This window comes from Sparus aurata, chromosome 12 (genome assembly GCF_900880675.1).
Source record: "Sparus aurata chromosome 12, fSpaAur1.1, whole genome shotgun sequence".
Classification (NCBI taxonomy): Eukaryota; Metazoa; Chordata; class Actinopteri; order Spariformes; family Sparidae; genus Sparus; species Sparus aurata.
In genome coordinates this window covers 14,232,075-14,241,707 of record NC_044198.1, presented here as the reverse complement: position 1 = coordinate 14,241,707, position 9,633 = coordinate 14,232,075, and the positions used below count along the sequence as shown (strand labels likewise).

The window sequence follows — 9,633 nt, the reverse complement described above, 5'->3', positions numbered from 1 at the left end:
TGAAAGTTTGCGGGGCTCTCCGGCCTGCCTGCCCTGTTACAGTTAAAGAAAAAGGGGAGGAGGGGCGTGAAGAAAAGAGTCTCATGTGCGTGAGAAGGGTGGACACACTCTGGAGCAGTCCTGACAGAAACTAACTCAAACTCCGGCGGCGTGTGTTTGATATCACAGGCATTTTTTTTTATATCAGTCGCCAGAGAAATGTAAATTAAAGTTATTCATATAATTGCCATTTATTTGCTACTAGAAATACTGAGCTCCAGCTGACGTATAGGCTGAACACGCAATTTTGAACCCACATACCCGGGCTTATACATAGACCTTATATATATATATATATATATATATATATATATATATATATATATATATATAATATATATATATATATATATATATATATAAGGTCTATGTATATATATATATATATATATATATATATATATACATATATAAAAATATTTATAAAATATATATATATTTTATATCTAATATATATATATATATATATATATATATATATATATATATATATATATATATATATATATATAGATAGATAGATAGATAGATAGATAGATAGATATTAGAACACACTGGGTCCTCGTCTCAAGCATGTGTTGGTGTATTCATCCACATTCAAACAGACAAACGGTGCATGCCAGAAAAATACACGAGAAAGTCATCACAATGCGTTCACAGTGAACTGAATTCATCTGAAATGTTCCCAATCCCGCGCAATTTAAAAGCCATTAACCTCATGACTCAATGTCTCGTTTTTAATAATAACAAATTAATTTAATGCTTTTTATTCCCATGATTTTACGTTTCTCTTTTCATATATGTATAAAAAAAAATCTTTTTGTGTGCGTGTTATTTTGCTTTCGATAATTGAAATAATTCTAATTATTTAAATTAAGGCCACGTGTGTTGTCTAAGATTAAATATTAACACATAATAGCTGCATGGTTAACAAATCCACATTTGAGATTTGCATGGAAGACACACAGCAACAACAAAAACACGCATAGTATTTTCAGCTTTTTAGAAATGACGCAATATTTCATTTTTTTTTATTTAAGTCTTTTAAGGCTATTATAACCCAAATAAAACAATTATTTAAAAAAAGATAAAGCAATAGGCCTATGCTATTAATTAATTAATTAATGTATTTATTTATTGGCGCAGACAGTAGAGGAGCTGATGCAAATGAAATTAAATGTTTTTTTTTTAAAAAAGAATAAATCACGGGATAATTTAAGGAAGAGGAAGCCTGATAATTACAGGATCTGTGTGAGGCGCGCACACACACCGGCTCGGATCGACGCACCAATCAGACAGGGAGCCCACAATTATCTGTAAATGTATAGTTCAGGAACGATCCAATCAGAACAACCCGGCTCTATAATAATAATAATAATAATAATAATGATAATATAATAATAATAATAATATTAATAAACCCTCCGACTTCCAGATAAGAACATATGTTTTTAATGATTTAATCAATTGGAAATAATCCTTTTTTTTAAAAACGAATAGTGCTTTTTATTGAAAACAGATGAATACATTAAAACATTTCAAATGAGTCATGTGTTTGATCTGAAGGAAATCAGAATAAACTCTGCAGTCGGGTGAGCGATTCGACAATAAAGGCATTTTTAAAAAAAGAAAAGAAAGAAAAACAGAAAGACGAAGAAGCTGGTTGATGTCAAGAGGTAGGCTTTGGTTTCTTCGGTGCGCACGTTCATCTCATCTTGTACGATTAGCCCGCCGGTCTCCATCTCCACACAGGCGGGATAAATATTCTCACTAGACTCTTAAAAACACTGGCTCTGTAAAGGACCTTTGGTTGGTAAATTCATTCTTCACGCAGAAGAACTCCAGACGATGATTCCACCAAACATGTTGCCTCGGAAAAGTTTTTTTTTTCTTTTCTTTTTTTAAAGAAATCTCACCTGCAGGAAACAACTCCCATCACATCAGAGCTGTTGTGCTGCACTGACCACACACATACACACATACATCAATAAACCACTTTTTTTCTTCTTTTTTTTTTTTTTTTTTTTTTTTTTTAAGAATGGTTTCCACGTTAGGCCCCTTTATGCAAAAGGTCAACAACATATTAACGTGATTTACAGCACAAAAGGAAAAACCTAATGGCTGCTGTGATAACCAGGATTATCACGTGACAGAAAACATTGTGAGGTCAGAGCGGTCAGCACTGACAATTGTGGTAATCTCCCTGTTCTTAAAAACTTCTGTGATATTTCAGAGCCGCATTTTTTCGTTTGTTTTAAACCAGATAATAATGGAGATAATTACGGTGCTGGATAATGGCGGATTTGCTCTTTTGAGTAGTCCTTTAAATCTTCCATTAATGACATACAGATGGTTGACCAACCGGCACCACCGTATCAGCAGAGACCCCGTGAACCGAGAGCATGTTTGAGTCGTGTCGTTCAGGAGCGGTGTCGACAATCCACAACAACACACTTTGCACATGTGATATTGAATGGCCTTTAATTGAAAAAATCAAAATCAAAGAGACTGTGGCAAAGGGGAAATACCCCAAAAACTCTACACAGCACAAAAAAGTCAGTAAAAAGATTTGGACTGCAGTCGTATAAAAAATGTAATCCAAGGAGAGAGGGGGAGAGAAAAAAAGGCAAACTGTTAGGAAAAGAGTCAGGAACACACCACACAAAAATACTGCAGCTTACAGTTCGTCGCTGAGCGGCTTGTGGCTTATCATTTTAATACAAACCTGGTGCTAATCTGTATTTCTTCCTCTTCATCGAATACTTTAAAGGTCCACTGTGTAGTTTTGGGGAAGAAACGTTATCAGAAGAAAAGATCTTCATTGTCTTGATTTTTTAAATTTTTTTTATGCCTACACAAACTCTTTATATTTATGGCTGAACAAACTGTATAAACAAACTGACCTTAAAAGGACATACGGATATAATACTTTGTTAATATGTGGCGGACCCTGCCACCTTTCTAGCTCCAAAACAGTGTTCTGGGGACCTTATTTTCTCAAACAGCTTGTTTATTCAGTTATGGAGAAAATAACTAGTTCTGAGTTTGTATTACTACCTGATTAATATTGCAAATATTAAACATCCAAGTTTGGATTTACCTCCCAAATATTACACAGTGCCCCTTTAATGCAAGAGACAAAAATTGTACTTCACTTAAATAACACAGCCTGAAAGCAAAAACACGTCAAAAACAAGAAGAGAATCAGCATTTAGACTCTGTAATAATAACTCTTAATTTGTCTTTCCAAGCATCTGTGCGTCATGTAACTCATTAGGTTCACCTGCATTCAATCTCAAAAAAAGTGAGAAAGCAGCCTGATTGGGGATCCGACCTGCTCAACAGTCAGGTATGGAGCACACATTAAAACAAAATAACTGAACCCAAATGAACTCAAATCCACTTTTTGTCCGTAAATGCTGCGATTGCTCTCGCAGAGTTCTCAAAGTACTATGAACAGCTTTCAAAACAATTATTCCTCGGATAGGATGTGTATAGTCTTTATAGTATCTAGAGTAGAGTCTGTTTGTGGGTGGGTGGATTCTCAGGTGGGGGGGAGGAGGAGGGTGAGGGCTCCTCATTCTGGGAGGATGGGTCATCTCCTAAACTTGCGGAAGGGCCTGCTCTGGTTATTGTGGTGTGATTTAGAGTAGGGCTCCCAGCGCTTCCTCTCTGGCGGCTTGTTGTAAACGTAGGCCGACGGGCCCGAGTAGTCATCATCTGGATTCTCCTCCATCATCTGGAGCTTGGCCTCGATGGCGCGGATCTTAGCACTCGTGCTGGAGAGGAGAGGGGAGAGGAGTAAAATAAGGGAAGAGGAAATGTTAGCAGCGAGGCACAGGGGGGAAAATACCAGGCGTTGGTGAACTGAGTGATGGACAGATCTCGGCTCTGGCTGAGGGGAAAAGAAGAGCGGCATTAGTGCTCTTCGAAACGAGGAGGAGAAGACGCAGGAGGAAAAAAAAATGGAGCACAAGACAGGGATAAGCATTCGTAGAGGGAAACTTGCGTTCAAAAACGGTGGAACTGAATTTGAAGGAGCGAGTGACAGATGTTTGCAGGAAAATTGCAATGCAGGTGGGAAGAAGTGCAACAAAAAGAGGAGGCATCAGGGGTAAACGGGAGGGAAGAGTGTTTACACATCCTCTTGTGGGCTGCGTGGGGAGTGATTTTAACGTCGGAGTGTTTCCTCTGAAGACCCCTAGCAGCTGATAACTTGCTCCATGCCTTGGATTGTCACAGTGAGGGATGATATGAGAGCACAAGAGGCCTTTTACCGACTTAGCAGCCCTCTTTTTTCGACTGCCGCACTCTTACAGTGTGTATATGTGAATGTAGGCTGCCAAGTGTAGCCACAGCAATGGATCATGTTAGAACTTCAACACTTCCACACAGGCGTTTCTCGCAACCAAAGTCCAGTTGTACTCAGACGAACTCAACTTGAACTGCGGTTTGTGGTGACAGCAACAAGCCCACATGCTCTCCTACAATACCTCCTGGACCGAGCTCCAGTTAAAAAGGAGGATTTGTTAAGGTAGCACTTGAAAAGCTCCTAAAGTGACTGTTTTAACTCAGCTGGCTAAGTCTGAAAACACCTTTTAAAGATCGAGAGAAGTGCAAAAACATGTTTTCTAGAAATTCAATCAAGACAAACTTCTAATATTAAAACTGATGCTGTAGCAACATCTTACGCTGACCTCTTATAAAGCCACCATTGTTGTTTTCAGATAAACAGTTGCTCCGGTCGCCAGTCGTCCCAACTACACAATCCCCATAGCTTCCAGTAGTTCTTGACTGGACGCAGATTGGTCTGAACCACTGTTGTTTCACTTCAAAACTGTCTAAATAACAACCAGGGAAGAAGATGCCACTGTGTGTGTTTGGTACCAACCTGAGGTGGTTGGCAGTCACGGCTCCTTCCTCTGTGGCGCCGCTGGATGACGGTTCCAGGCTCGGCGGCATCGTCTTGTCGTTACGGAAACCTTCAAACCTCTGTAGATGGGACACGTGGCCGAAAACAACATGATGCACACAAACAGTGATGGACAGACAGATGGAGAGAGACGAAAGGGGTAAAATAAGAGGTAGAAGCCAGAAAAGACCCTCGTACGGGGAAGAGACACACGGATAGTCACAGAATACGAAAGATACAGAGAAGTCTTGTTCAGATTACGTCATGTCCAAATATGTGTAAGGATACCAAAGATACCGTTTGACGGCATAATCACACTTTAGCGGCAGGTTTGAACAGGACTAAGTAATAAGAATAGGATAATAAGAAGACAGAGAAGAGAAAAAACTCCCATCAACCAGACACTCAGAAACCATCAGACTGTCCTAATAAACACTGAGAGCAGTTCTCTGCAGAGCCAACCCCAGCTTCCTCCCACAAACATCAACATTATTAAACTCAAGTATTGATTTTGTTTGTGTCTGGTCAAACAGACAGTAACCAAGCAAGACTACGTGCGCAGCTCATAATCACACCCTAAGGCACGAGGGAGGATAAAGAAGGAGCAGCTGGAGAGCAACAACGTCTGCACTCATTCCTTTTTCAAAACCACCTTCCAAACATCTCCATCAGCCCCCAACACAGAACTCTTGAAACCTGCGAAGAACAAAAAAAAAGAAAGACAAAAACGAAATAAAAGTCACGTACATGATGGAGACAAGGAAAAAAAACCCCAACGGCTCGGTGCTGTAGCAGCCTGCAGCCGTTTGCGGGAACAGAGCCTGGAGAGGGATCAGTTGCTACAAGTGGCACTGGATCAAGATAAGTTACGTAAATGCACGAAAAGCGCACACATGTTCTTACATACCGTCTCAAGAAATAAATAACATGTATAGCCAAGAATAGGTCTAAAACAATGACCATTCCACCAGCCAGGACCCTTCCCTTCCACCTATTCCTTAAGGCATGTGGCTGGAATGCATATAGATCGACATAGAGCCAAGGAGGCCATAGTGAATCTGTACGCAATCCAAAATCAACATTGTGGAATTGGGGGGGGGGGGGGGCATTAAAGTTTTAACGTCTCTGGTTGTTTGGTTTGGTTTGAGATTTAATTATTTAAGTTACTGAAGCATTAAGAGCTTTGTAAAGGATTGAAGTAAGTGTCATCAGTTATAGTTCTGAGGATGTGGGCGCAGATAGATAAAGTCACAGTATTCTTTTTTTTTCTTTTATTAAGAGGGTTAGTGGGTTAGTGACGACGACACTTTCACGTATGAAGACAATCCTAAGCATAACACAGAACTTGGCCAAAGTGTGTATTGATAAAAACAGAATGATACCGTAATTAATTGGGACACAATTGTTTAACGGTCTGAAAAGTCAATTTGGCCAGCGATGGAAGTTTGTGAAGAGTTTTTTTGGGGGGGGAAAACCGTTCAATAAACGTTCATCAAAGTCATTTCCTCCCTTCAAAGCGATGTAATAAAGTCAAGATGTACGCCTGGATGTGAGACAACAACTTCCAACACCGACGGTCTCTGACTCATTTATCCCAGCACGTCACTTCTGGGTCGGAAATCAGCGAAGACAGGCTCGTTATATAAAAAAAAAATAAAAAAATCATCACATTCTATGGGACCCGAGCTGAACCCATTGGTGGAAAATTGCTTACAAAATTTCACTTCTCCAATCATAATTACACTGTAAAAAAAAAAATTAGTGAAAGTATCAAGTTGACAGCAACAACTTCAGTGAGTTGTAGGTGTATTTAACCAAGCATACTATATGAGCCTGTTCAGACTGCGTATTACCATCCGACCTGGGTGGTACGATCACAAGTACAGGTGCACCCAAGATGCACCGAGGACGCATTAAGATCTGATTGCTCCGACCACATTCGGAGGTGGTCTGGGACGCATACGGCCACAGACCAATTTTAATTTGGTTTACTGTAATACAAATGATGTGTTATGTGAGCTGTCTAACCTGCTAAGAAAAGCAGCAGATGTTTGTGAACACACTGAACAAATAACAGCAATAACACCAGCACCAGACTGTCTCTGATAAATTCTTAAAAAGCATTTCTGGTCAATTCGATTTGTGGGGGGGGGACGTCTCCATGTGTTAACTTCCACCAGGTCCGCTGCGCTGTGTATCTGCTCCGTCCCAGCTCCAGCAGTCCAAAGCCCCCCGGAACAGATAAACACGTAGCAATTCCGCTGAATTTAGCACAGAGCAGACAGGAAGTCATGCACTGAAATAACAATATAACATCCAGTTACTTTTCAAAAATAAAAAACTCTGTGTTGACGCCAGCACACAAATCTCAAAAAAGAGACAAATACAAGCTCTTCTACTAATCCTTTGGTCGGAAACACCTTGTGTTGTTGTTTTTATAACACATACTTCTAACTGCGAATGCGAGTGATTATGTGATTATGTGCGGGAACTCCTCGGTCTCATGACGCCAGTTGTCTACAACCGTAACGCACTGGACATTTATCTGGTGGAATTTTCTCCCCGATAAGCCCAGTAGTGTGCCAGAGTCAAATCCTAACTCAGAGGATGCGGGAAACACAAAATTCGCAGGTAATGCTGGCACAACACAGTTAAAACATAACACACCGGTCAAGCACAGTGCTAGTTTAAGGCATAAAACATGCCGTTACCTATACTCTGTGAAAATGCAACTCCACTGTCAGCTGCATTTAGAAGGCAAGAGGCTGTTGATCAGCGCTGAGGAGGCCAAATTAATATTTGAGTTTAACGTGGCCTTTTTCATTGCCAAGGAAGAACTACCCTTTACCACATATAAAGGCCAACTCGACCTGCAAAGAAAGAACGGCGTGAAACTGAACTCAACATAATCATTTCTTAATTATTATATTATATTATATATATATATATATATATATATATATATATATATATATATATATATATATATATATGTAATATAGGCATTATAATTGATTTACTGTGTGCAGCCCTACATTTTGTGATTGCGCTCCCAAAACTTGTTTCACTGTGCTCCTAGTAAAAAAAAGTTGGCCCTGGAGCCCTGTACTGGGTTTTAATCTCTAAACTCCCCCCCCCCCCCGCTACTCAGCTGTGTCGGACAATGTGAGGATAATTCTGATTGCACGTCATGGGACGAAATTATGCATCTCAGAATTAATCTTCTTCAGGCCAGAGAAGCCGGTGGTTGGTTCACAGTGAGCGGCTTGAAAGCAGGCCGGTTGGGAAGAAACCAATTCCTGTGGAGCAGCTTCATTTGTACCTGGCTGATGCGGTGACAGCGTCAAATTAGCCATCTGCATGCTTTCAAATTAAGGCTGAATCCCAAACTGCCGCAGTGACTTTCACACCCAAAATGACTTGCGCTACAAGTTGGAGGGTACCACATAACTAGAATCAAATGTAGTGCTTCCTGCTACTGTCCTCCTCACTCAGTGACTAAAAAAACCACCCCAGCACACAGAGGAACACTTTCTAGCAGACAGAGTGGTTGAAATGCTGCCATGTGTTTAAAATGTAAATCCTTGGGTGCCTACTTCCAGTATGTATTCACAGAGACAGGAAGAAATCAAAACACATTTTAAGATTAAAACACCTGAACCTTTTTTAGTCACATCAAACTTTGGCGTCAGATATGTTTCTTGGAGAATGAAATTGTAGAATCTGAACGAAGTATACAGGCAAGTGTAAGCAACAGGCATGCAAAAAGAGTTATATTATTAATTGATTAATATAATTTATGTCAGAATTGAACATTTGGGATATGAACACCTACATATTTAAGTTTATAATGGTATCAATAACAAAAGCTATTTCTGGTTGATTGAGCCCAGTTATAATGAATCTGTGAGCAGATCTATCCTACAACATGTTGTCTTAGAGGCAGCAGCATTGACCTCGACCTCGCTCCACTATGCGTCTGTGTGTATGTGTGTGTGCAGGGCGTGATTCGTCTCTATACAGGATATCCCTTCACCCATTGCCAGTAGGCTGTCTATTGTTAAGAGACAGGCATAGGTTATGCCGGGATCCCGCTGCTCTCAGCAAACTAACCACTCTAGTAGTAAAAGGAAAATGAAGATCAACACATGATATAATCTTTTACCACGACAAACTAAAACTGCCCTTCATCCCAAGAATTATTTATGATTTCTCAAATTGTTTTTGGCCTCGTTTCTGCCTTAAGCAATAGCGACACTCGTTCCTGTGGCAAAAACTTCAACTGAGGCCAAAGAGTGTACACAAAGTTTCTAAAACCTGACTAATATCCACAATATCCCACATGTCTTTTTCAGAAAATGTGACATTCGGAATAAGGCCTAATTCAGAATATCCCAGCAGGACCTGCTGTTTACATGACTTGAAACAAATTCTAAATATTGTCATAAATTGGAACAATGGTGGAATATTGGTGTGCATGTAAAATAAGTCAAATATCAAGTGCTTTCATTCATTGAAGCATCTGGATATGAAAGATTTTAAGTATTAAAGAACAAAGTTTGACACTTACCCTCACCTGTGCATGCGCCCAGCGCACCACTAGCTTCTTGGACAAAGCTAGCTTCCCATTTAAACACTGAATCGCCCTCTCTGCCTCCTGCAGATAGCCACGTACACACACA

At 39.9% G+C, this 9,633-nt stretch overlaps 1 protein-coding gene across 2 annotated transcripts in view; it reads right to left on the bottom strand.

The window, feature by feature from the left end:
• Positions 1-2,498: 2,498 nt before the first annotated feature.
• rbm18 (RNA binding motif protein 18) overlaps positions 2,499-9,633 on the bottom strand; it is a 15,187-nt gene continuing 8,052 nt past the window's right edge. The window contains exons 4-6 of one of the 2 annotated variants that reach the window (XM_030435691.1): positions 9,522-9,608; positions 4,931-5,031; positions 2,499-3,818 (exon numbers count right to left, since the gene is read on the bottom strand). In XM_030435691.1, coding sequence (XP_030291551.1) covers positions 3,635-3,818; positions 4,931-5,031; positions 9,522-9,608 — 372 coding nt within the window. In that variant the 3' untranslated portion in view covers positions 2,499-3,634. The remainder of the gene's footprint in view (positions 3,819-4,930; positions 5,032-9,521; positions 9,609-9,633) is intronic. The other variant, XM_030435692.1, reaches the window with a different exon arrangement.